This window comes from Piliocolobus tephrosceles, chromosome 21 (genome assembly GCF_002776525.5).
Source record: "Piliocolobus tephrosceles isolate RC106 chromosome 21, ASM277652v3, whole genome shotgun sequence".
Classification (NCBI taxonomy): Eukaryota; Metazoa; Chordata; class Mammalia; order Primates; family Cercopithecidae; genus Piliocolobus; species Piliocolobus tephrosceles.
The window spans coordinates 44,785,407-44,811,919 of NC_045454.1; the positions used below are offsets into that span (position 1 = coordinate 44,785,407).

At 54.7% G+C, this 26,513-nt stretch overlaps 1 protein-coding gene across 1 annotated transcript in view; it reads left to right on the plus strand.

The window, feature by feature from the left end:
* Window positions 1-26,513, plus strand: part of ELAVL1 (ELAV like RNA binding protein 1) — a 47,004-nt gene that overhangs the window by 14,491 nt on the left and 6,000 nt on the right. The window contains exons 2-5 of the mRNA XM_023186710.2: window positions 192-379; window positions 10,914-11,017; window positions 17,999-18,152; window positions 24,094-24,319. Of these exons, the coding sequence (XP_023042478.1) occupies window positions 208-379; window positions 10,914-11,017; window positions 17,999-18,152; window positions 24,094-24,319 (656 nt within the window). The 5' untranslated portion in view covers window positions 192-207. The remainder of the gene's footprint in view (window positions 1-191; window positions 380-10,913; window positions 11,018-17,998; window positions 18,153-24,093; window positions 24,320-26,513) is intronic.

Here is a 26,513-nt window from a genome sequence, read left to right on the forward strand (position 1 = left end):
GCCAGGATGGTCTCGATCTCCTGACCTCATGATCCGCCCGTCTCGGCCTCCCAAAGTGCTGGGATTACAGGCTTGAGCCACCGTGCCTGGCCGAAAAAAAAATTTTTTAAGTGCAAATGCAGTTACTAGTTTTGCCTTCATAAACTGCAATATGAACATTTTGAGTTTACTTGCTCTTTTTTCCTTTGTAGATTTTTGAAAAATACAATGTCTAATGGTTATGAAGACCACATGGCCGAAGACTGCAGGGGTGACATTGGGAGAACGAATTTGATCGTCAACTACCTCCCTCAGAACATGACCCAGGATGAGCTGCGCAGCCTGTTCAGCAGCATTGGCGAAGTGGAATCTGCAAAACTCATTCGGGATAAAGTAGCAGGTAAACATATGGAGGCGTTTTAGTAATTTAGTATTGGTGGCCATCCGTTGGGCATTGTCTCTTCTGCCTGTGACTCTGTGGCATTCCTCAGTGCAGGATGACTACAGTCTTGAAACGATGGCTGTGGAGTTTCGTTTTTATTTCAAACTCCATTTGTCCATTGCCCTTGTATAAGATCAGACATAAGTTCCCAAAAGAGGAAAAATTCATTGTAAGACAGAGAGCGTGTACAAAATAAGACATTGCAAGGAGAGGAAGGAACCAGAGACAGGGCATTCTGAGAACTGGAAGGAGCCGGAGAACCACAGCCTGACCTGGCTTGGCCTGGGCAGGTCAATTGGGTCGGATGTGTGGAAGGGACCCCGGCGAGTGTACTGTCTAGGGCAGGCGCAGGCAGGCCCGCCCCTGTCTGTCCAGGCCCCCACGTTTGGTCAGGCCCAGGTCAGCAGAACACCGACGACCTCGTGGACAGCCCTTCATTATGTTTGGGCTGCTCTGTTTACTGTCAACGCCATCAACTTGAACTTCTGCACCATGCTGAGCTTGAACTCTCACAGGGGCAGGTTCCTGGCAGCTGAAAGCCCTGATGTTCCACTCTCTCACAGTGGGACTTCTAAGCCTCTGTGTCCCCATCTGGAATGTGGAGATTGTGGCTCCTACATCCTGGTGGTTCCTTCCTCATAGGTGTTTGCAGAGGGCCTGGCACCTGTGAAGGCCCTCCTTACAGAGTGGCCTCCATTCTGAGAGTGTGGCTTCAAGGACTCTGGAGAGAATTACGGACAGACCATGTGTGTAGCTATCCTCCTCCTCCTCTCCCAGTGCCCCCTCTTCCTCCTCCTCCCTCTACCCGCCACCACCCCCCACCTTCCTTTCTGTCTCCACCCTGCTTTTAGGAAGCCAAGGAGTGGCCATTCCTCTCAGGGCTGTGGCTGCTACCCTGGATTTGGGGACTGTGATTCCCTATACTGAAAACTCATTTCAGGCCGGGCATGGTGACTCATACCTGTAATCCCAGCACTTTGGGAGGTCAAGGTGGGAGGATCACTTGCTCAGGAGTTCAAGACCAGCCTGGGCAACATGGTGAAACCCCATTTCTACGAAAAATACAAAAACTTAGCTGGGCGTGGTGGTCCGCATTTGTGGTCCTGGCTACTTGGGGGGCTGAGGCAGGAGGATTGCTTGAGTCTGGGGGGTTGAGGTTGCAGTGAGCCGAGATTGCACCTTGCTAAGTACCACTTGGTACTAAAGTGTCTTCTACACTTGAGCCTGGGCAACATAGTGAGACTTCGTCTCAAAAAAAAAGAGAACTAATTTAAAAGTTAAACGCTGGGCACAGTGGCTCATGCCTGTAATCTCAGCACTTTGGGAGGCCAAGGCAGGCAGATCACCTGAGATCAGGAGTTTGAGACCAGCCTGGTCAACATGGAGAAACCCCATCTCTACTAAAATACAAAAGTTAGCCAAGCGTGGTGGCGCATGCCTGTGGTCCCATGCCTGTGATGCCTGTGATTCTCCTGCCTCGGGAGGCTGAGGCAGGAGAATCACTTGAACCTGGGAGGCGGAGGTTGTGGTGAGCTGAGATTGTGCCACTGCACTTCAGTCTGGGCAACAGAGTGAGACTCTGTCTTAAAAATAAAATGAAAGTTAAAAAAGTTTCTATTATGAAACGTTTCAAGCATACATGGACATAGAGCAATGTGTTGGACCTAATGTACCCATCGGTGCACTTTATCTTCAACAGTTCCCCAGTAACCATGAGACACCTGACCCCCCAGTGACTCCCAGAGAGCCTGTCTGGCGGCTGGACAGGGAATTCAGATGCAGGACTGAATACAAAAGCCTTCTCTCCTTCCAGCTCCGAGAGTCTGATTTAATAAACGCCTTCTCAATAGGGATTTTATGCAGTTTACAAACTTAAGCAGTGTTAGAAAGTTCTAGAAGCCAGCATCTCTCTCTTGCTCCAGGAGACCACCCTGAATAAGAGAAGAGTTTAAAAATTCTCCTGTGCCACTAACAAGTCTCACCTTTTTCCTCTGACTTTCTGGTGGAAGGGAATTTTCCTTGATATTCCTGAGCACTGGAGATTTTGCAAGCAAAAAGCATTCCCACAGAATTTGCAGTCGTTCTCCTGGAACCTGACTTCTTTGTCTACTCCCTTGTGGTTTTCACAGGAATGTGAGCTATGCTAGTAGGAACACCTAGATTTGGCTCAGTCTGGAGAGAACTGGTTTTGAGAATCAGTGAAGTCTGCAAAAGTGTAATTTGGAAATTATTTCAGTTCAGAGGTGAGCCCTGTCTTATCTTTGGACAGTAGTTAGTAACTGACATACCAGCAGTTTGTGGAGTGGCTGGGCCTGGGCTTTCATCTTGGCCCAGCCTCTTGCTAGCAGCTCTTCAAGTGACTGGAGCTTTATGGAGAACATGCTGCAACCTGGCTTTGCTCAGCCTGCCGCCAGTGTGGGCAAACCTCTTTGCTGGCAGGGCCCAGGGCGTGGCCCTAGGTCTCACCACCCCTCTCCCCAGCCAGCTGCTTTCTCCCAGCCCCCCAGGATAGCCTCTCACCCGGCCAGGCAAGCACCCCGGCAGATCTGATCCCTGGCCTAGCTTATCTTACAACACGGGTGTCCCTGAGCCCCACAGGAGCCATTTCCCTGTGTTTGCCCTCCAGCTACCCACTTCATCCTCAGCTGATGACACCTCCCGCTTCACAGTGGAACTAACAGCATCTCCAGCTCTCCAGCTCCAATCTTTCCTTCCCTTCCCTTCCCGGCTTCCCAAGAGCCTCAGGCTCTCCAAGTGCCCACTTTTCCTGGGCTTCGAGTGTCTTGAAAGGAATTCCTTCCAGATTCCCAGCTTCCTCTAGCTTGGAGTTCCTCCACGTCCATGCTCCTGATGTCGGGACTGGACACCATGCTGGACGCTGCAGGTGTTGAGCAGCATCCTTGGCCTCCACGCACATGGTCCCAGCAGTAACTTCCCAGTGGTGAAACCCAATAATGTCCTTACATTGCCGCATGTCCCCTGAGAGGCAGTCTCCCCTAGCGAGAGCCACTGCTGTGTGTGTTGGCCTCCCACCCACATACTGTCCTGTTCCCTGTCTCTTCCTTCCAGAAGCATCCTCTCCCATTGGCTTTCAGGAGCACCACCTCCTCCCACCTGTCTGACTGCCCCTGAGGCTGTCTGTCTTTAGCACCTTTCCCCAGCCTTAGACTCAGCCGGTTATACCAGAGGGTTATGCCAGAGGATTATGCCATTGTCCTCTTCTTCCAAAGCCGACATTCAGCATGGGCAGAGTCACTCCATGGCTCCCAGCTGCCCTTTGTCTGCCACCTCCTTTTTGACCAGAAAGCTGTCCTGAGCTCCAGATGCCCTTGGCCCCTCAAATGCAGTATATTCCAAACTGACCTGAGTCTCCCTAAAGCCAGCTGCTCGTTTCCAGTTGTCCCCACCTTAGCTGATGGCACCACCATCCACTTGGTAGCTCTGCTTAGAAATCTAGGAGTGTCCTTGGCTCTCGTCCTCCTGGGTGTTTCTTCAGTCCATCCCTTTCCCCTCTCTCCTCAGTCACCATTCTAGCCCAGGACACCACTGCCTGTGGCCCGTACGTCGTTTTGGCCTTTTAACTGGCCCCCTGTGCTCCCTGAAGACCACCCTCCTCACTGCAGCAGAGGGGCCTATTTGACAGCCCGCATGTGACCCTGTCACTCCCCTCCTCAAACCATTCACGTCCTGGCCCTGTTTGCTTAAGGAGGCCTCCCCTGACCCAAGTGTCGGATGCTCCGCTGTGGGTTCCCATGGCACCCGGGCCGACCTGCACCCGGCACTGACCTGGAGCTTTCTGGTCCAGCACATCAGTATTGCTCCTGGAGGCAGGAGCTTTGTTAGTCTCTGTAGCCCTAGACATAGCCAGTTGGTGTTTGCGGAGTGAAGGAAGGAATGAATGAATGAGTGGTACTGGGGAGGGGGAGAGTGCAGATCATCATTCAGCAAATACTGGTTGAGTGCCAGCCATGGGCTGGGCACTGGTGGCAGGAGGAAGGAGGGGCGTGGTGATGGCTGGGAGGAAGGGACTGCCCCATGTGCCGCCCTCAAGACTCGGAATGTTTCTGGCTGGCCTGGCCCTGGTCCCTATGTTGGGGATATGGTGTTGGTTGGTTGTTGGCTGTTCCACCCACAAACACCAGCTAAGGAGGCCACTGCAGCGCCCAGTGGTCCTACCCACTGCCTTCCTGGGCAGCCCTGCCCTGGTGTCTGGTCTCCACGGTGGCCCCATATGTCCCTCGGGAGATCAGAAGGAATCAGCCCACCACCCTCATGGACGGCCTGTCATGCTGGAGCCACCAGGCTGCAGCCCTGTTCACAGCTTCTGTCTTGCTGTGTATCTCTGGTCTGGTTAAAGTCCGCATCCCTGCCCGCGGCTCCCGAGAACCCTGGGCGCTTGCCCCCTCTCCACACTTGCTGCACCCCCTGCACTCCTCCAGTCAGGCCCTACTCTTAGGCGCTCATGATTCTCTGAACACTGTTCCCTCTGCAGGAATGTCCTTCCGGACTTTCCCAGCCTGACGGCTTTTTTCTTAATATGAGTCATGTTTACTTCTCACAAAAAAAAACCTAATCATGAGCCAAGCAAAAAAAAAAATCACCCACAATCACACCGCCGTTAGCTTTTGGGCACACGTCCCTCCAGATGATTTTCTTTACGTATTTGTGGCCGTAAGCAGTCATGTACTTCTACAGAACGGGCTCTCCCTCAGGCTGCAGATCAACTTTCCGTCCTATATCTGGACATTTTTCCACTTCGCTGAACATCTTGCGATCCCATCGTTATGCGGTCACATAGTATTCTGCTTTCCATTTGTTGATATTTGAAAGACCCGCTGAGATAAATGTCCTGGCACAAATCTTTGCTCACTGGTTATTTCCATAGCAAGTCTTCCTGCCTGCGAAGCAGCAGATGGGAGAGCACACCTTTTAAAGGCTCTTGGTCCCTGTCGCTAACTCACTCTCCAGGGGACTCCTAGTTCACCTTCCTTCTGTCCGGCCCTGCCATCCTCTAGCCTTGGCAGGATTTCTTACCTTGGCCACCCTGTGAGGGACAACCGACATCCAATCAGGGTGATTCCTATTTCTCATGAAGTTCATCACTGTTTCTATTTAGTGGTTGGTTGCACTTCTTTTGTAAAATACCCTTCTTGTCCTTCGCCCATTTCTTTTCTTTTGCGGACCTTTGCTGTTTCTTATTTATTGCTGAATTAATTCACTCCCCACCTCCAGTCTCTGTCTCTCAGTGAAGTCTTCCCTTGAGCCTTTAAAGAGAGAACTCACAGGACCTGCCCTCTCAGTGCAGAGGAGAGCTTCACCCACAGGGCACTCAGCCCTGCACCCCACGTCAGGTCAGGGCGCTGCCCGCTGCAAGAAGCACTGAGGGATGGAAGCATTGTGTCTGGCAGCGTAAGACAAGGAAGCAGCTCTCCAGTCTTAACCCTCACCCAAAGAGAGGGAGAAATGTGTTTGGAAGTTCGAGAGCACTAACTGGGGTGGGCAGGGTATGGGTGCCCTGTAAGGCATCCGTGGTGCTCCCCGCAGAGGCAGCTTTGTCTTCTCCAGGCAGCAGCTCTCAGGGTGCAGTCCCTGGGCCAGCAGCAGCATCGGGATACCTGGGGAAATGAGAGTCTCAGACCCCATCCAGACCCCTGAGTCAGCCACTCGGGGTGTTTGACCATCTGTGCTTTAACCTTCATGGAGGGGGATGCTGATGCCAGGCAGGCAGAGAACCAGAGCCCAGAACCCTTGTCCTGTGGCCAGAAAGGGTGCAGAGGCTCTTCTTCCAGTTGAGGGAAGTGAGAGCTGGGCATGCACTGGCCTCTGGGACAGCCCTGCATCTTACTCCTGGGTTCTGTGTCCTGCATTCCTCCCTGCTGATCTCCTCCTTCCTGCTTCCCTATGTTTCCCACCTGCACCCTCTCCATCCCATCCCTCATCCCAGGGACCCCGTTTGCCCCCCAAGCACCTACATCAGGGAGACCCACTGCGGTCTGTGCAGGAGCAGGCCCCTCTGAGCTTGGCTCCCTGTCCTCCTGCTCCTGCACAAGCCCTCAGGCCTCCTGTCTTGGGGCTGATCTGCTATCTCCAGGCAGGGGCTCTGGCAGGCTCTGCCGTTGGCGGGCAGGAGGAGCATCTGTAAGGAGTTTGGAGATGCGAATTCCCATGCCTGCCTGACATCCTGGGTCCCAGGCTGGGGTAGGGGCGTCTAGGGAGCCAAGTTGTTGCCTTGAACTCCAGATGCCCCTGGTGCAGGTGGCTTGTGGACCCTGCCCGGAGAAACAGTAACTTGGGGGCCCATTTCCACTTCTTCTCTGGAGGCTTCCTCTCCTCTGCATAACCATGGGAAGCCCCATGTCCCTCATGTACTGGAATCACCAGGGAGCTTTAAAAACCACTGAGGAGGCCAGGTGTGGTGACTCACGCCTGTAATCCCAGCACTTTGGGAGGCCGAGGTGGGAGGATTGCTTGAGCTCAGGAGTTTGAAACCAGCCTGGGCAATGTGGCGAAACCCCATCTCTACAAAAAATTAAAAAATTAGCCAGGCATGGTGGTGCGCCCCTCTAGTCCCAGCTACTTGGGGGGCTGAGGTGGGAGCATCGCCTGAGCCTAGGAGGCAGAGGTTGCGGTGAGCTGAGATCCTGTCACTGCACTCCAGTCTTGGCAACAGACTGAGACCCTGTCTTGAAACCACTGAAGCCAGCTGGCAACCCCCCCACCTCCTCCTTTTCTGACTTCATTGGTTGGGGGTGTGGCCTGCGCAGTCAGTGGTGGCTTAGAAAGCTGCCCAGGTTGATTTGTATTGGAGGCAAAGGTGGAGGTGGGCGGTCAGGTGCTGGATGAAGCCCTTCTGGTCGACGGCCTCACCCAGCAGGTGGAAACCAGGACACCTTCATCCCTCACCTTTCTCCCTTCCCACTGCCTCCAGGCACCCACCACAGAGAGGAGAGCAGACTCTGGGGATGAAGCCAGGCCTTGACTCACAAGGCCCAGCCCGTAGGGAGGACAGGGCCCTTACCCCACTACCCCACGTGCGGTCCTCTGGGTGGGGTATTCATCCACTGCCCTGGCCGGTACACATAGCCTGCATCTCCCATCTGGATTAGATCACCAGCCCACTGGCTGCACACTGGCTCTGCCCTGCTGCCAGTGGCCACTTCCCAGGCCCTTGCCACACGGGCCACCTCTACTTTCTGGGAATACACTGGCATTGTCTCTGCCTCAGAGACTTGGCACCTGCTCTTCTGTCTGGAATACTCACGCCAGCCACGCAGAGGTTTTGTTTAAAATATCTCCTCCGCCACGAGCCCTCCTGACCCCTGTCTTAATGCTTGTCAGTTTCTCGCCACCAAGTTGTCTGACTTGCCCCCAGGGATGTGACAGCTTTCATGATGGTAGCGACCGTCCTCTGTCATGCATCACTGACCCCCAGCCAAGCACAGGGCCTGACACATAGTAGGTGCTCAGTTAATGCATCAGCTCCTTGAGGACAGAGAAGGAGCTTGACCATGGAAGGCGACAGGGGCTGCCCAAGGGTGTGCGACTCCCTCGGTGTTGTTGGCAGGCTTGGGCACATGTGGTGAGGAAGAGCATATGGCAGAGACAGGGGCCAAAGGTGGGTACTCAGGGCCCGTGAGTCTCCTTGGAATGGACAGGGGATGAGGAGCCTGAGGAGGGACAGTCAGGGAGATGGAAACCTGGTGTGGTTTCCACATCCCGGAGGAGGGGTGTCCCAAAGGGGTAGGCCCTACCCTGAGCTGCCGAAAGCTCAGGGGACACATCCTGAAACGGTCCCTGGGGCAGTGACCATCCTAGGGGACCAGCCAGGACCACCCAGCCCCTGGGAGATGAGGAAGCAGGGGCCAGGCAGGGACCATGTTTCTGTGTTGAGAGGAGCTGGCTGTGGCTGAGGACACAGGAACGGGGATTGTTGCTCGAGTCCTTACCGGTGTGTGACTTTCTCAAGCAGTGCTTAGGCTGCCTGAGGTGCCGCAGCCAAGGAGGCAGGTGGTCCAGGCTTGTGGATGGAGCAGAAGGATGGGGCCCAAATGTAGATGGCGCTGAGCAACTGGAGAGCAGATGTTCAGGAGTGAAAAAAACCCAGCCAGGCTGACGTTGTGGTCAAGAATCCGTATCACAGGAATCCCTGACCCCAGAGGCTGTCCCCTCTGGTCCTGCCCTTGCCATCCCAAGTCCCTCCCGTGGTGTCCGGTGAGTGGGTGTTCGCTTGTACCTGTGCTGAGTATGTCACAGAGGGGGTGCGGGGACACCTGCCACTTTCACACTGCCGTCTGGAGCGCTTGCAGAGGCCCTGGCAGTCCCGACCTGGCCGCGCTGCTCCGCTGCTTGTTCTCTGAGCTATGATCCCAGTTCGCTCCACATGGGCCTGGTCCTGCGGTCTTGGTGCTCCGGGTTCTCACTTTGTCCAGGGCCCCAGAGCTGAGTCTCTTAGCCCCGTGGAGTTTTATTAGAAATACGGGTCTAGAGGATCTGATTTTGGTTTTGTTTGTCAGGAAAGAGAGTGCCCCGTGCAGAACTAACTGCACATCATTTCTGTAGCTGCTACGACAGGGCCATTCCTTAAGTGTGGGCTGGGCGTCCTGACTTCCTTCCGCAGAGGGCAGTGTGGAAAGGGGTGGGAGTCACTTTACAGCCAAGAAACCTGGCAGACTGACTGCCTCGGCCCAGTGATCAGGGTCAGCACCAGCAGCCATGAGTCACGTTGACGGCCTGTGCCCTTGATGTGGTGTGATGAGAAGGGCGCTCCAGCTGTGCTCTTCCGTACCAACACCCACAGCCCCACTCCAGGCATGACAGAGACTCCATCAAACCCGATGGAGAGTCTATGGAATATCCGACCAGTCCTCAAAACCGTCAAGGTCACGAGAAACAAGAAACTGTCATAGTCGAGAGGAGCCTGAGGGAATGTGACTACTAAGTGTCACATGGGATCCTGGATGAGGTCCTGGGGCAGGAAAGAACATGAGGGAAAGACTAAGGAAGCAGATGGGGCATGGACCAGAGTTGATGGGAACGTTCATCATCACCAGCATTCTATACTCACACGCGATGGTACCGACAGGGAAACTGGGAGGGAGCCGTATGGGAACTTGGTATTATCCTTGTAATTTTTCTGTAAACCTAAAACTGTTCTGAAAAATAAAATTCATTTTAAAAAGAAAGTGGCAAATCTGGGTTAAGCTCTCTGCTGGATTTGTAATCTTGCTATCGGTGAGATGGGTCTGGATGCCCCTGGCCCAGCTGCAAGGAGGATCTCTGCCGCAGTGGGGCTCCAGGCCTCCTCTTCGGTGACCTGCTCATTGCGGTGCTCTGCCGGCTGGGGGAATGGAGCAGTGCTGGGTGAGGCTCCGGCCCAAAGCTGGTGCTCAACAGCCTTGCAAGTGCATGGATACGCTGCGGGGAGACGGGGATTGCACTCTTCCCTGTGCCTCCTCACTTCCCCTTTAGTGAGAGCGTTTAGCCAAATGTCCTATGAAGCTCCTTCTGAACCCTGACCTCAGAGGCTATCCCCTCTGGTCCTGCCCTTGCCGTCCCGAGTCCCTCCCGTGGTGTCCAGTGAGTGGGTGTTCGCTTGTACCTGTACTGAGTGTTTCACAAAGGGGGTGCAGGGACACCTGCCCGTGACCCTGGTTCTCCCCTACTGTCCGGCAGGGCTGGGGATTCTCAGCTCCTGGCCTCTCCTTGGGCTCTCCGTCCTCTTCTGCCCACAGCGGGGTCGGGCTGGTCTCAGGCTTGGCAAGGTAAATGGAACTGGTGCTGGGTGGTGCCAGCAGACTCTCCTGCTCTGGACAAGGAAGTGGTAGAGAAACAGCAGTGACACAAACTGGGGTCCACCAGCCTGTCCACTGCCATGGTCTTCCTCATCCTCACCACCCAGGTCCACAGAGTGGCCGGCACCCACGGGACTGGTCATTCAGAAAGATGCTGTCCGTAGCATAGTGTTTTAAAAAAATATTCCTTTTTAAATAACTTTTGGGGTTATTTTAATTACAAAAATAAAACCTCTTGGCCAGGCGTAGTGACTCACATCTGTAATCCCAACACTTTGGGAGGCCGAGGTGGGAGGATTGCTTGAGCCCAAAAGTTTTAGAACAGTCTGGGCAACATAGTGAGACCCCATCTCTACAAATAATTTTAACAATTAGCTTGGGCCTGCTGGAGTGGGCCTGTAGTCCCAGATACTCTGGAGGCTGAGGTGGGAGGCTCTAGCCCAAGAATCTGAGGTGGCAGTGAGCCGTGATCACAGCACTGGACTCCACCCTGGGTGATAGAGCAAGATCCTATCTCAAAAAAAAAAAAAAAAGTAACCTGTGTTCATTGCAGAAAATGTACGTGTTTGCCAAAGTAAGAAAGTTTGCTAGCACCTGTAATCCCATTTCCCAAAGGCCAGGCAGATAAAGTACTTCCCGACCTCCCTGTCCCTCACTTGCAGACTGTCGGCTTACCAATGTCCTTGTGTTCTCCCGCACAGGACACAGCTTGGGCTATGGCTTTGTGAACTACGTGACCGCAAAGGATGCAGAGAGAGCAATCAACACGCTGAACGGCTTGAGGCTCCAGTCAAAAACCATTAAGGTAAAGGGATCTGATCATCACCGCATCCATTCCTGCCCTAGGCACAGGTCTGTGCTGAGCCCCGCCCAGCCTCACAGTCACTCTCCAAGGGACTATGAGCACAGCCACTCCTCCTCGGGGGCTCCCATCAGATACCCTGGTCAGGTGGTGACCGTCCCAGGCCTTACATAGGTGGTTCAGGGCCAACTCCCCGCCCAGGGTGCCCCCAGGTTGCATCAGCTCCCAGGCCTCCCCTGTCGTCTCTCCTGCCTGACTTGCTGTGTTCCCATCCCTGGACAGCTCCATCCACTCCCAACCTGCCCAGCGCTCCCTCTGCGCTCCTTGAGGCCAGTTGTAACCCTTCTCTCACCCAGCACCTCACTCAGCACCTACCGTGTGCCCCACGGTGACCAAAACAGACAAACTCAGTGCCCCCATGGGTCGGAGGTACAGACAGTAAACTAGACAGGATAGCCATGTGTGACAGGCGGTTGCCGTGTGTGGAAGCTTCACAGCGGCAGGTGACTAGAGGAAGCCAACTGTGCAGCAACCCAGGAGCGGCACCTCCAGCAGGGCCATGGTGGCTTCCTGGGACGAGTCGCAGGTCCTCCAGGTCACACAGAAGGATTTCCTCTGTCCTCATCATCTGACCTGTGCCCTCGTGCCCTGGGGCTGTCAACCCCGAGCCCCACTTACCCCTCGTCTGCACGTGTCTGCCTTCTGGCTCCTGGGTTCGTGGGCAGCTCCTGCCATCTGGATCAAGCCTCGTGTCTTTCCGACCTTTGCTCCCTGATCTCCTGTCAGTCCTGGGTGCTGCTGGGCCTTCCCTAAGCCTCCCGTGTCCCAGGCAGGCCCCTGCAACCAGGCTTCCTGCAGCAGCCACTGCACCGACCCGCCCTCAGTGCTGGCCTTCACAGGGTACCCACAGATGTGAGAGCTTGCCGGCCAGTATCCCCTCTCTTGCTCTAAGGCCATTTGGAATGAGGTGGTCCTATGTGAGCCTTTAGATCTGCTAGATGCCCCTGCCCCAGAGAAAGGTGCTCCCTGAGTCACATCGGGCGCCCAGAAGGGTCCCTCTTGGACCTGCACCGATGATCAGGGCCCCTGGGGAGCTGTGAAATACAGATTCCCAGGCTGTGGGGGGCCTCCTGAGTCGCTGCAGGGTGGGCCTGGGAGCCTGGGTTTTTGCCTGCCCACCAAGAGGGGTCCTGTGACCTGGCAGTGGCAGCACCTTCAGCCACCTCTTGGCCTCTGCCCTGCCTTCAGACTGCCCCATAATCTTGGTTACTCAGGGGCCAAACCCTTGCTCAACAGCAGCTCTTCCAGACCTGCCCCGTGCCGCATGGGCGTGGTGTACAGTGGGCTCCCTGAGGGCAGGCGTGCCACTCCTGCATCCTCATATCCAGCAGGTCCTCAGAGGTGCCTTCCCTGGTGGGGGCTGCTGAGGGCAGCCAAGCGCCATGGGTTTCCACCTGAGCAGGGGCGGCCTTTCCGGAATCACCTCCAGCCCCGGGTGGCTTATCCTTGGCCCTGGACTCCCCATCTAGGAATTCTTTCCTCCATTTAGAAAATGTTTGAAGGTTCTTGTTTCTGAGGCAGCCAGGCGGAGGTGTGGAGCAGAACAGTTGATTATTCCTGTGCAGCTGTTCTGTTTACTCAAATGCAAGAGCCGGGTGCCCAGTGCATAAACAGGACTCTCTTACCTCTCTGGGATTGATGTTGGTGGGAAACGCTGGAGTGGCTGCCTGAGTTTGGAGCCAGAGCCTCACAGAACCCCAGGGGCTCAGGCCTGGGCAGGTGTCCCTCCCCATCATCCCTGCCGTACGTGCAGAAGCCTACCTCACCTTCGGCGGCCCTGCCCTCTGCCGGCAGAGTCTGGTTCTCAGTGGCTTCCCACCATTGTCCTAGTTCTGCAGAAACAGGCCAGCCTCATGGGGACGTGACAGCCCTCAGTAATTTCTCCCTAGGTCTCCCCGAGGCTGCCTGGGCCTGGCTTCTCTAGCAGTTCCCCTGGCGCAGCCCTGGGGTCCTCTGTGCTCCAAGCGTGTTCATTCTGCAAACCTTTATTGAGCCCCTGGCCAGTGTCTGGTGCTGGTCCAGGTACCTCCATACTGAGGGACTTCGGATCCCCTGCCCTCCCCAGTTTAAGGGTGGTTCATCTGTGCAGCGTCATAAGGGCCTGGATGGAGTTGTGCGTTCAACTCATCCTGGAATTTTTTATTCCATGTTGGTCTGACGCCACCTGGTATCTTACAGTTCTGTTCTGACACCAGTACCCAGAGTTAGCACAGCCCCTACACATTTAAGGCCATGGTCCCCAACGAGACCGCCCTCACCTCAGATGCCAGTCACCCTTTGGGGGTCCCCAGGCCCCTGCACTTCTTACCAGCTGGCTACAAATTCAGAGGTTCCCGCCACCCCTTCAGGGTGCATGACTCACTAGAATGACTCCTGGAACTCACGCTTCTGATGACAGTTTGTTTATAAAGGTTGCAACTCATGGCATGCCAAATGAAGAACCACACAGGAAGGGTCCCAAGCACAGAGCTCACATGTCTGCACCTGGTGGGATCAGGTGCCTTGTCCTCCCTGCGTGTGACCTGTGCACCTGCCGGGAGGCTCCCTATAGCTTTGGTGTCTGGCGTTTTTACTGGGCTCCTTACGAATGCATGACCGATTGACTCTTCAGCCATGTGATTGAACTCCATCCCCAGCACCCCTTTCCCCTCCCCCACCCCGGAGGTCAGGCCGGTATCACCCAGCTCAGAGCCCCAGCCCTCTAGTCACATGCTTGGTCTTTCTGGTGCTGGGACCCATCCTGAGCCATCACTTAGCGCAAACTCAAGTGGGATCGAAGGCCTCGTGGTAACAAAGACAGAAATTCCAGAAGTTTTACAAACTCTCTCCTAAGAATCTGGGACAGAGACCAGACAAATCCTTTATGACAGACAATACGGGCTAGGGCCAAGCCCTCTGCCAGGTGCTGGGGGTCCCTGTCCCATGGTCTGCCCTCGGGGAGCCTAGCGGTGCCCACTATTCACTGTAAGGTGGTCCCAGGATGGGCTCAGGAGCCTATAATAGTGGCCAGTGCCAGGGGAGGCTCCTTCAAGAAAGCCAGAGTTGAGATCTGGAGGAGGAGAGGGAGTTAGACAGGCCAGGGTGGGGATGAGGGTATTCTGAGCAGCAGGACCTGCAGGGGCACAAGGCAAGGGCCACATCCTAAAGGAAACCCAGTGGCCAGGCACATCCTGGGAAATGCAGGCTGGCCCCAAGCCTCTGCCCCACTCCTCCCCTGCAGGCAGGGCCTTCTGGAGTCTTGTGCTCACCCTGGGCTCTGAGGCCCCAGCCCTGCATAGACAGCCGAGACATGCCCTTGCTTTCACCCCGTCCGCTCTGTCCTCTTTGGTCCTGATGTCATTCCCTTGATGGCAGAGTGGAGAGGGAGGAGTCCTGTCTCCTCATCCCTATCTGTCTTTTCCCCGTAGTAGCAGCCCAAGCAGCCACAGTGGGAGTGGTCCTGCATGGAGGCGACAGGCCGAGCATGTCCCAGATGCAGCTCGGTGTCCCTGCCGGGACGCCGCACAGTCTCTGTGTGCAGCTCTGCATCACTGCTGGGTCCCCGTATGCCACACACAGCCGGTGTTTACCAAAGGCTGACAGGAGGCCAGACCTTCCATCCCGTGTCTCACGTGCCCTCTCCACAGCCCCATAGAAAATGGTCCCTAGATTTGGATTGAAGAAGCTGATGTTTCGTGAAACAGCTCTGCCAAGGTCACGGAGGGATGGAGGGGCAAAGCCAGGGTGTGAAACCGGGTGCTGTGTGTGGCTACAGGCACTTAACGTCACCTGGAGGCTTCCCTAGCACATTGTGAGAACCAAGCCTCAGGAACCAGGACAGCAAAACTCCTGTCACCCGCAGAAGCCAGCGCTGGGGACTGCAGTGCAGATAGGCAGACATTCTTCACAGCAGCGGCAACTGCGCACTCCATTCACACAGCAGCAGTCCCCAGATGTCTGCCATTCACCAGAGGCTGCTCTGAGTGCTTTGGATATGGCAGGAAACACACAAGTCTGGCCCTCACAGAGTCTGTTTGCAAAGTTAAAAGTTAAATAAATAAAATAGATGCCAGGCAGGGTGGCGCATGCCTGTAATCCAAGCCATTTGGGAGGCTGGGGCAGGAGGATCACTTGGGCCCAGGAGTTCAAGTCTAACCTGAGCAACATAGTCAGACCCTGTCTCTACCAAAAAAGCTAAAAAAGTAAATAAAATATGTAGCATGTCAGGTCATGATCAATGCAGTCAAGAAGTAAATAGGGAGAGGAGGAACTGGGCGTTGATGCCGGTGGAGGGATCCGTGGCAAGCAGAGTGGTCAGGAGTTTGCTCAGCTGCCATGACAAAGCCCCACAGGCCAGGTTGCTTCAACAGAAGAAGGGTATTGACTCAGGGTTCTGGAGACTGGAAGCCCAAGACCACGGTGTCAGCAGGGTTGGTTTCTCTCGAAGGCACTGGGTAGGGATCTGTCCAAGAGGCCTCTGTGACAGCTTCTGGTGGAGGCTGGCGGTCTCTGGTGTTCCTTGGCTTAGAGAAGCATCACCCCAGTCTGCGTCTGTCTTTACACAGCCTTCTCCCTGTGTGAGTGCCTGTATCCACATTTCCCGCCTTTCTAAATTGAATTTATTTTTTCAAAAAAAAAAAACTTTTTTTTTTTTTTTTTTTTTAAAGACAGGGCCTCACTCAGTCACCCAGGCTGGACTGCAGTGGTGTGATCATGGCTCACTGCAGCCTCAAACTCCTGCGCTAAGGTGATCCTCCCACCTTAGCCTCCCGTGTAGCTGGGACTAGAGGTGTGTGCCACCACGACCAGCTAATTTTATTTTTTGTAGAGATGGGGTCTTGCCGTGTTGCCCGGGCTGGTCTTGAACTTCTGGGTTCAAGCGATCCTCCCACCTCAGCCTCCCAAAACAGTGGGATTACTAGCCTGTGCCACCACACCTGGCCTAAATTTCCTTTTTTGTAAGGACATCAGTCACATTTGATTAGAGATCACCCTATACCAGTGTGACCTCATCTTAACTGATTACACCCCCAATGACTGTATCCAAATCAGGTCACGTTTTGAAGTCCCAAGGGGTTAGGACTTCGGCATATGAATTTGGATTGTGGGGTGGGGGGAACACGATTGAACCCTTCACTGGATGAATTATTGAGCATCGTCAGCCAGAAAAGGACCCGATTGAGGCCAAAGAGCAAGCGATGTTGGGAGCTTAGGAAAGAGGGTTCTGGTCGAGGGGCCGGGGATCCCCAGGTCAGTGCACGCCTGCTGTGCACCAGCTGCTCTGATTCTAGCCTGACTGAATGTGACCGTGTCCAGAGAGAAGAGGAAAGCGGAGTTTCCATGGTCCTTGGAGATACCTGTCCTTGGGAGGCATCAGAGCTTTCCCCAGCACTTGGCTCTAGGGCACTTCTCCTCTGGGGCTTCATCCAGGGACGGCAGTAGGTCCAGTCAGTGACAGCCTCAGCTCTGCTCCACCGGCGCCAGGGTCACGGTTTGGCAGGCCCCCAAACACTGCCCCAGTCCAGACGGGTCTGCAGCGAGCCAGGGCAGGCCCGGACACTGTAGGGGAGGCTGGGGGCCAAGGCAGCCTCTTTTTCTCTGGGGACAGCACTGGCAGCCCCTGACCCACATCATGGGGTGGCCAAATGTCCCCAGAGCTCCTGCCTGCAGGCTGATGGAGGTGCCCCTGGCCTGAGAGCAGCACGGCTTCCCCAGAGACCTCATGGGCCCCGTAATTACATGCTCCCTCGACTCCCACCGCTGCCGGGCGGAGCTGGCCTCTAGCCCCACACTCCTCTCCTCATGGGGCTCTCCTGTTCCCCTGCTGGGCTGCCCGCTGCCCTGTGAATGGGGGCAATGTCTGTCGTTCCTTCTCTGGGACATGATAGGAGCTTCTCAGAGGATGCTGTGTGTGTGTTCTCGGCACACAGATTCTGCCCAGTGACTCCTGATTGGCGGTTTCTCCCTGCGTTCTGGTCTCAGTTACCTTGGCTCATCAGTTCTGTGCCCCTCCCTCAAAGGGAACGTACTTCCTTTCGCACAGGTTCAAGTCCCCACCCTTCCCGGGCACACAGCTCCTGCTCCCTCTGTTCCTGCTCCCTCCTCTCCTGCTCCCTCCTCTCCTGCTCCCTCCTGCATATCCCAGCCTGCTGATGAGGCTGTGAGTCCTGCCAGGCTGCCCCTTCACAGGCAGAGGGGTTCCGCCATGGTCCTTTTTCTCCTGGGCCCGTGGAGTCTGCACGGCTGTCAGCGCCAACCTGAAAAAGCACTGAAGACCTTGTCTTGCATTGGCCTGCGGGCTCCCCTCACTACCCTCTCCACACAAATGATGAATGTACCATTTTGACAAAGTACGCAGAAGGTTCTCTTCAGTTTTCTTTGATTTTGCAAAATAAAAATCCAAAAGGTGTTGAGTCATTTAATATTGAACACTTGAGTGGATTTGAGTACAAACTCGGGGTCCTCCCGGAACCCACTGCCCCCATCAGGGCTTCCGTGGCAAGCTTGCTCTTTGGCAGGGGCATCTCGTGGAGTCTCGTGCGCTCCCAGTAGCTCCCAGCTTGCTTGCCTGCTGCAGCATGGACTTCTTTCGGGCACCAGGACCTATCTCTGGCACTGGCTCATTGTCCAGCACATCAGAGAGGTAGCCACCCACAAGCGTCGGGCCCTCAGTTGCTGGGCTTGGTGACGTAGGAGTCATGCTTGCCTCTTTGAGGATGGTGAGCACCCAGTGAGGAAGCGCTGCCAGGCACCCCGGCCCACGGCCCATCGCGCAGTGAGCTTGCCACCACGCGGCTGCAGGTGGTGAGCGTCAGTGATGATAATCGTTCCTTGCATGAATTCTTACCACACAGTGTTGGCTTTCCCTAACCTAAAATTTAGCACCTTCCTCAATGCTTTGGCCACGTACCTGTCCTAATCTCAGAAAGTGGTTGTGTTCTCAAGGTGTCGTATGCTCGCCCGAGCTCAGAGGTCATCAAAGATGCCAACTTGTACATCAGCGGGCTCCCTCGGACCATGACCCAGAAGGACGTAGAGGACATGTTCTCTCGGTTTGGGCGGATCATCAACTCGCGAGTCCTCGTGGATCAGACCACAGGTACCAGAGGGACCCGAGACGCATGGGGAGGGTGTTCTCTAGGTGGGGGCTGGGTTTTCTAGGGAAGGCAGATCACTGTTTGATTTTAAATGTCATTAGTTATTCTGCAAACGAGGACAACACCAAAATGAGAAGACGTTGACTTTGGTTTGAGAAGGCTGAGGAGGTAAGATGGCATTAAAAGAAGCTGGGGATGGCTGGGCGTGGTGGCTCACACCTGTAATCCCAGCACTTTGGGAGGCCGAGGCGGGTGGATCATGAGGTCAGGAGATCGAGACCAGCCTGACCAACACGGTGAAACCCCGTCTCTACTAAAAATACAAAAAATTAGCTGGGCATGGTGGTGGGCGCCTATAGTCCCAGCTACTTGGGAGGCCGAGGCAGGAGAATGGTGTGAACCCGGGAAGCGGAGGTTGCAGTGAGCTGAGATCATGCGACTGCACTCCAGCCTGAGTGACACAGCGAGACTCCGTCTCAAAAAAAATAAAATAAAATAAAAGCCAGAGATTAGGCCAGCATTTCATGTATGGTGAAGACACCAAGAGATTCTAGCACCTTCCCTCAGGCACCCAAATGTCTGGCCTTGCCCATGAACGGGGTGAAAAGGACACTGCAGGCCGTGTGTGGTGGCTCACGCCTATAATCCCAGCACTTTGGGAGGCCAGGGCAGATGGATCACCTGAGATCAGGAGTTCGAGACCAGCCTGGCCAACATGGTGAAGTCCCATCTCTACTAAAAATACAAAAATTAGCCGGGTGTGGTGGCAGGTGCCTGTAATCTCAGCGACTCGGGAGGCTGAGGCAAGAGAATCGCCTGAACCCAGGAGGCGGAGATCGCGGCCAGCCGAGATTGCACCACTGAGCTCCAGCCTGGGCAACAAAGTGGGATTCCATCTCAAAAAAAAAAAAGGATACTGTAGCCAGGTGCGGTGGTGTGGGCTTGTCATCACAGCTGCTCAGGAGACTGAGGCGGGAGGACTGCTTGAGCCCAGGAGTTCACAGCTGTGGTGAGCCGTGATCGTGCCACTACACTTCAGCCTGGGCAACAGAGCAAGATCCTGTTTCTTTTGGGGGAAAAAAAAAAGGCTGCTACACATTTGTCCACTGTGACTTTCATTGCAGGCATTTGGGGTGCAGCAGTCTGATGGCCCAAATCCCCAGAATTCGGATGCCCTTCTCTGGGGAGCACATCTAAAATGCACAGAGCACATGGCAGTGAATTCCTCTAATGGGGAGGCAATCCTGGCCACTTTGCTGACCCTCCCATGCTGTCTTGGCATTGGACATGGGCACTGGGCTTTGTGTGACACCATCAGGCAGAGATGAGCAGGGCACATGTGCACGTTCACGGCTGTGCTCTGGCCCCACTTCCCGGCCCACCTGCCACACTAGGCTAGGAACTAGTGCACCGCTACATCCTTTGCCAAGCCCTGCACGTGGCCCCGCCTGGGGGACGGGGAGCTCGGGCCACCCTGAGGGGACTTAGGATCGCTCAGCTCTGTTTGGGGCAGGAGCAGGAGTGTGCTGACCAACCAGGAGGGAAGAGTCCACTCCCCAAGCCCAGTGAGGCCTGTGCGTTCATTGTATGGGTGGTTTTCATATTCTTCCCACACAGACTGTGCGCCACCTTGGCTGTGATGTTGAAATAACACCGAGTAGTTGGGCCACAGGAAGTCGTGCTCTGAGGTGACCTCTTTTCGAGAGAACAGCAGCACTCCCCCAACAGCCCAGAGCCTTGCCTTTCGTGTGCACACAGATGGGGCCTTCCTGGCCTGCAGGCTGGAGGGGCATGCACATTGTCCTGCGTCCCCTGAGCTGCGTGCTTTGGGGTGGGCGGCCTTATTAGTCTCTCTCCCTCCTCCTGGCCGGCTGTGGGAACCCCACCTGGCACGCACCGGCCCTGCTGCTGCCAGCCTTCGGTCCCGCTGGGGCCCGAGGAGGGGAACCGCCCCTATGCACTTCACGGGGGCTCTGGGGGCTGCCTGTAGCCTAGCACAGACTTGTGCCCTGGCACCCAGCAGTGCCGAAGGACAGGGCTCACTCACATGGCCGCCTCTATTCTGTCTTCGCTTTGGGGAGAGGGTCGGGGGATGCCAGTTACTTGGTGTAAACTCCCCTGATTTGTACCAGAAGAATCTCCTGTGGTTCCTGAAGTCCCCTCACTTACCTTCAAGTGCCAGCTGAGAGAACAATCCTGTCGGTGGGCCAGTGTGTGGGTTCCTTGCCCCCCACTTTGCATTACAGCATCTGAGCTGGCTGCGCAGGGCCCGGGGCTGGGAAAGCTGACTCGCCAGTCCACAGCCCACTCTCCTCCTCCTCTAGACCCCACATGCACGGCTTTGCCTCGGCCTGTCTGTGTCCAGTACGGTCCTGATGATGGGAGCCTGCCCTCCACTTGGAGCCCCCAGTGCCTGAGAGCATGCCTCCAGCCACCCAACTCTCCCAGGGCCTTCCCTCGTCTCTCAGGCACACACAGGCCACAGGCAGGGGGAACTCACCTCTGCACACAGCTGCTGGGGGCATTGCTTCCTTTCCCTCTGCAAGGTAGTCTCCCAGGGTGTTGGGGGCACCTCAGTATCGCCCACCAGGTCAGCTGTGAACTTCAAGGTGGCGTAAGCAACCTTTGGCATCTTTGTAGAGGGGTGAGGGAGGCAGAAAAGGGAGCCAGGAGGGTCTCCCCGGGTCTGCTTCCCACTCCAGGGTGCAGAATTGGTGGGAAGGTGAGGCTCCCATCCCAGGGCTATGGCTCCCTCTGCTGGGCACAGAGGGTGCCTGTTCCTGGGACCTCATGCGGCGCAAGGCGGACAGCAGGGAAGAGAAGTGTGTGGCAAACCAGCCTGTGTGGAGTTTGCCTTCCTGCGATGGGCTTTTTAGTGTTAAATAGACGAGGATGGCTGGGCGCGGTGGCTCACACCTGTAATCCTAATACTTTGGGAGGCTGAGGTGGGAGGATTGCTTGAGCCCAGGAGTTCAGAACAGCCTGGCCAACATAGCGAGATCCCAACTCTTCTTTTAAAAAAGAGAAAAAAATCCCATCCTGAGCTGAAACAGCTTAATTTTTTTTTTATTCCTTTGCTTCTGTATCCATCTTAATTGTGAACTTTATAGTGTATTCATCTGGAGATTATGCCGTTTCTTGGACTCTGCTGTTAAATTCTAAAAAACACAAGAGGGCCGGGCACGGTGGCTCACGCCTGTAATCCCAGCACTTTGGGAGGCCGAGGCGGGTGGATCTCCTGAGGTCAGCAGTTCAAGACCAGCCTGGCCAACATGGCAAAACTGCATTTCTACTAAAAATAGGCCAGGCGCAGTGGCTTACGCCTATAATCCCAGCACTTTGGGAGGCCGAGGCATGTGGATCACGAGGTCGAGAGGTCAAGACCATCCTGGCCAACATGGTGAAACCCTGTCTCTACTAAAATTACAAAAAATTAGCCAGGCTTGGTGGCAGGCACCTGTAATCCCAGCTACTGGGGAGGCCGAGGCAGGAGAATCACTTGAATCTGGGAGGCGGAGGTTGCAGTAAGCCGAGATTGCACTATTGCACTCCACCCTGGGCAAAAAGAGTGAAACTCCATCTCAAATAAATAAAGTAAAATAAAATAAAATAAAAATTAACCAGGCATGATGGCGGGCGCCTGGAGTCCCACCTACTCGGGAGGCTGAGGCAGGAGAATCACTTGAACCGGGGAGGTGGGGGTTGCAGTGAACTGAGATCGTGCCATTGTACTCCAGCCTGGGTGACAGAGTGAGACTCCATCTTAAAAACAAATTAAAAATAAAAAACACTAGGGGAAGACAAAAAAAAAATGCAGAGCCATCTTTAGAAAGTATACATCCATTACATAAATGAGTGAATTGATATCCCCCTGTGTTAAACAGCATCGCTCCTGCCCCGCTTACTTGAGTTTTCTTCATTTCACTCAGGCAGTTTGCATTTGAAAGCCACTTGACAACACCAGAGGAGCCCACACTTGCACGCATGCCTTCATGCCTTCTTTCCACTGTGCCGCAAGGTCTTTAGAAACAGAGTGAAGCCATCTGCTTGGAGTCAGCTTCCCTACGAGCCGGCCAGCGTCAGCTCTCAGTCGTATTTGCCTAAAGTTAGATTTTCATTTAGGTTTCCAAGACTGACTTAAGCTGTCATTCGTGTCGTGAGAGAGTCAAAGAAAACAGCATCTGTCAGGGTTATGTTTTCAGGTGTTCCTTCTGAGCAGCAGCTCAGAAATGAGCTTGAGCCCCAGAATATTCCTGGCACATGTGCGTAGCGCTAGGTCTGACCTTACTAAGGCTGCTGTCTGTGTGCTCACGTGGGGCCTGCAGTGTCGCGATTGTGGGGCAGCTGGCGGGACCCTCTGGGAAGTGGTGGAGTAAGGTGCCGGGAGAGACGTGGAGACAGGACATGGGGACAGTTGGGTGCCTGCTGGACAGGTCACCCACGGCTCCAGGCTGCCTGACTTTGGTCATTGTTCATTACCATGTGCCAGAGGGCTTTGCCTGGAGAAGAAACCTGACTTAAGACACCCTTTGACTGGAAGTCTTTCTTTTTCCTTAAGAGATGAGATCTTACTATGTTGTCCAGGCTGGTCTTGAACTCCTGGCCTCAGACGATTCTCTTGCCTTAGCCTCTGGAGTAGCTGAGACCACAGGCACGAGCCTTGGCCTGGCTTGACTAAAAGTCTTGAGAAGCAGGGTGTTTCGGTTGGGTTGTCTGCAGCGGCCTCTCCCACTGGGACACACCCACGACTCCCACCTAGTGACATCACTCTCAGACTGGCCCTCAGCTGTCACGTCTCCCATCCCCAGGCCTTCCCCTGACCCCATCATGTCCTCGCCCCAGGAGAAGGAGCTAGTCCGCTGCTCAGTGTGCCCTCACCCCCATCCCCTCATCCAGTTCCCAGCCTGCTCCCCACGTTCCTCAAGGGACGGGCTACTCATGTTTCCCTCCCGGGCCTAGCGTATGGACGGGCAGGGGTGGAGGACAGCCATGCTCTCCTTCCACCCGCCTTGCTCAGTGTCTCACACCAATGCTACCCACAGTAGGACGGGCCTCAGGTCTCACGCTGCCCCATCCAGCGATTGGGTTCAGCCTGGAACCCAGGACTGGCCCTTGGGTGACTCAGTTGAGGTGGCAAGAGAAGGTGCCCTCTGGGCTTGGCTGCTGGGGCCCTGGCCCTTCCCACACAGGGACCCCAGGCCTGCCTGGCGAGCCTGTGGATAGGTTCAGCTCTACTGTGTGAGCCTGGGCAGTGTTCTGGCCTCATTTGATTCTGACGGCAATTTGGGGCCCACGGGAGGGTGCAGGACCTTAGAGTGGAGTATCCCAAGACAGGAGTGAGGTGATGGCAGCAGCATGGAGCTGGCAGTGGGCAGCCACAGGATCCCACTCCCTTCTGGCATGAAGGAGAGGGCATGCAGGCTGAGCTGGGCACCTTGGCAGGAGGCTCGGCCACGAGGCCCACTGTCACAGCGGGCCCCAGAGACAGCAGCCAGGAGGGTGGCCCCAGAGCCCAGGGAGGAACTCTCAGATGCAGTCCCCACCCCGACCCTGTTACCCATCAACCCCACACCACACCCACACACCCACTCTGTGGTGGGCATCTGGCAGCTAAATAGTGACGGTGGATATGCTGTTTCCTAATGTTGCTTTCTTCCAAATAAGAGGCTTGGGTGTCTATTGGGGATGTCTGTCACCAAAATATCTTTGGGCGCTGACACCGTGGAGTCGTGGCTTCAGCCGGGAAGAAAGTCTGAAGCTTTAATCTTCTGTTAGTCATTGGTTTTCTTTACTCCATCCATTTACTTTTAGGTTAATTTTTGTTTATTTCCTTAACCAGACTTCCAGCCTGGCCCACAGTAGACTGACCTGACTTTTGCTTTTCAGTTTTGAAAGTCCTAGCATTTTTTCCCCTAACTCCATTTTTGTTGGTTTGTTAAAAAGGTTTGTCCAGAGGGGTTGCGTTTATCCGGTTTGACAAACGGTCGGAGGCAGAAGAGGCAATTACCAGTTTCAATGGTCATAAACCCCCAGGTTCCTCTGAGCCCATCACAGTGAAGTTTGCAGCCAACCCCAACCAGAACAAAAACGTGGCACTCCTCTCGCAGCTGTACCACTCGCCAGCGCGACGGTTCGGAGGCCCCGTTCACCACCAGGCGCAGAGATTCAGGTGGGTCGGGAGGGTGCGCACTCCTGAAAGCCATCCGTAGCCCCACTGGTGGGCGACGGCACAGCCACAGAATAGAAACCACGGGAACGCTAGACTGATCCTGTCAGAGAACACGTTTCAGAATCATTCTGCAGCTCCACACCACAATTTCCATCAGAAAGGTGTCTGTAGGAAAGCCGTTTACTTCCAGTGGGGCGTTGTCTTTCATGGGAACCAAAACGGTGACTCCAGGCTAGACACAGTGGCTCATTCCTGTAATCCTGGCACCTTGGGTGGCCAAGAGAGGAAGATCGATTGAGTCCAGGAGTTCAAGACCAACCTGGGCAATATTGTGAGACCCCATCTCTACAAAAAATACAAAACTGGCCAGGCATGGTGGTGCGCTCCTGTAGTTGCAGCAACTCAGGAAGCTGAGGTGGGAGGATTGCTTGAGCCCAGGAGGTTGAGGCTGCAGTGAGTTGTGATCATACCACTGCACTCCTGGGCCACAGAGCCAGAACCTTTTTTTTTTTTTTTAAAAAAGACGGCACCAGTCCCCACCAGTTGCTATGAGTGTGAGCGCTTAGAGCTTCAACACACAGTTCCTAGTAACAGAACGGAGCAGCGAGCTTTAAAGATGGTTTCATGCCCAGTGTCGGGGAGCACACACCAGTAATCTCAGCTATCAGGAGGCCGAGGTAGGAGGATTACTTGAAGCCCTGAGTTTGAGCAGTCTGGGCAGCAAAGTGAGACCCCCGTTCCTACAAAAAGTAATGAAAAAACTGGGCGTGGTGGTGCTGGCCTTTAGTCCCAACTACTCAGGAAGCCATGGCGGGAGGATTGCTTGAACCCAGGAAGTGGAGGCTGCAGTGAACTATGATTGCACCACCGTACTGCAGCCTGGGTGACAGAGTGAGACCCTGTCTCTAAAAAGTAAATGAATAATGAACCGTCTCATATCTGTGGGAGGAAAGATGCTGCCTTAGGTATAGTCGGGTGAGAGCAGATCTTCCAGAGTTCCTAGACATACGTGATCAGCAGCCCTAAGGCAAACCTTTTTCATACACCTGCCTTGTGCAGTCATTTGTACTGGTGAATGTTACAAGTATGCATTCTGTTTATGAGCCCTGTCTTAGACGAGAGCAGTTTTCCCGGATTCCTTAGTCTTTCCATCCTGAAAATGGTTCTGGCTGCCAGGATGAAGTGGGAGAGAGGTGATGAGAGTCAGGGCCTTGGACTCCAGGATCTGGTGTGCTGTTGCCTCAGAAACAGCAGAGGTCTCAGTGTCAGGGCTGTTTTGTTTCGTTCCTCAAGGAATGACATCGAGGGCTTATCTCAGGTATGACAAGGACAGATATCCCATTTTAAAATTTTTAATGTTTTTATTTTTTGTTGAGATGGAGTCTCACTATGTTGCCCAGGCTGGTCTTAAACTCCTAGCCTCAAGTGATCCTCCTACCTCAGCCTCCCAACGTACTGGGATTATAGGCGTGAGCCCCGCCCCATTGTTGTTTTAACAGTGAGGCCAGGTGGGCGCTGCCCACTGCCACATATGCTGCTGTGAGAGGTGTTATTCTCATGGCTGAGTTACCCAGCATTCTCCGCCTGGCTCAAATTCCAAAGCTGGCCTGCCTTCCTTGAGGTGTCTGGGTTGAAGACAAGGCTGGGGAAGCTTCTCTGGACAGAATGGAGCTGAATTTTAAAATCCAGCTGTTGGAATCCCACCATACAGTTGGCACTGCTCTTGACGGGGCAGGCTATATGAGCAGTGGCATTGGGTGAACTGCTCCTTAGCCTGGAAGGAAGACAGGGAAGGTTGGAGGACGAGACATGGGACTCTGGTCTCAGTAATGAGGATGGGAAGAGAAAGGGGAAACCAGAGGAGTGGACATTTCTGGTCGAGCAGGAAAGTGAGTGGCAGGACAACCACCAAGACAAAGTTATGGAAGGAAGTGGGGAGGGCGGGAGAAGCTAGAGGGAAAGATCTGCTCAGGAGGCCGAGAGAAGAGGAGGAAGAAAGACCCAGACTGCAGGGAGTTTGCCGTCAGTCCCTATCACGTCCAGAAAAGCCCAGAGAATTGGGTTGGAGGAAAAGAGAGATTTATGACTGTCAAGACCAGAGAAATCAGCAGGAGAAAAACTACCAACAAGAGTAATTCTTAAGAAGTCCAGTCGCATTGACTCATGCCTGTAATCCCAACACTTTGGGAGGCCA